Below are 695 nucleotides of genomic sequence, written 5' to 3' on the forward strand. Positions count from 1 at the left end.
AGAGCACCTACGCTGCCTTTTGAACACCTTTTGGTGAGAAATTAACTGTCTCCCTTCTCGTGTCTCTCTTGGGGCGCGCGTGGTGTGCCGGCAGCGGCAGAAGCTCTCTGTCCTGGGCCAGGACCGTTCGCTACCAAACCATGAATAACTGCATCCTCCTGGAGGAGCAGCTGATCAAGAAGTCCCAGCAGAAAAGGAGAACATCTCCCTCCAACTTCAAAGTGCGCTTCTTCGTCTTAACCAAGTCCAAGTTAGCTTACTTCGAGCATCGCCATGGGGTAAGTCAGCCATTTTTCTCTCTTGTTTTACTCTGCTTCTGATTTAAGAGGGATGTAAGGAAGGGGGCTCCTCCCTGCCTTGTTCAGCTCCTCGAGTCCTTGCTACAGCAGCATCTGTCACACTGGCACTGAGCTAAATGTCAAACCCGGCTTTTGCAGCGTGGTAACAGCAACTATGCCCAAGGACAATAAAAAAATACATCAGCTTACTGGACATAAAACCTAGGTATTAATTAGCATCCTGTGCATGGCTAGACTGATTTCATAGATTTCATAGACATCACGGCTGGAAGGGACCTCGGGAGGTCATCGAGTCCAGCCCCCCGCCCAAAGGGCAGGCAGTCAGCTGGGGTCATAGGATCCCAGCAAGATAAGCATCCAATTTACTCTTGAAGGTGTTCAATGTAGGTGCTTGAA

General features: G+C 49.9%; 1 protein-coding gene across 2 annotated transcripts in view; it reads left to right on the forward strand.

The window, feature by feature from the left end:
• Positions 1 to 695, forward strand: part of ITK (IL2 inducible T-cell kinase) — a 41,667-nt gene continuing 40,972 nt past the window's right edge. For both annotated transcript variants that reach the window (XM_019535280.1, XM_019535281.1), the window contains exon 1: positions 1 to 278. In XM_019535280.1, coding sequence (XP_019390825.1) covers positions 141 to 278 — 138 coding nt within the window. In that variant the 5' untranslated portion in view covers positions 1 to 140. The remainder of the gene's footprint in view (positions 279 to 695) is intronic.

Source organism: Crocodylus porosus, unplaced genomic scaffold, assembly GCF_001723895.1.
Source record: "Crocodylus porosus isolate Cpor-Errol unplaced genomic scaffold, CroPor_comp1, whole genome shotgun sequence".
Lineage (NCBI taxonomy): Eukaryota > Metazoa > Chordata > Crocodylia > Crocodylidae > Crocodylus > Crocodylus porosus.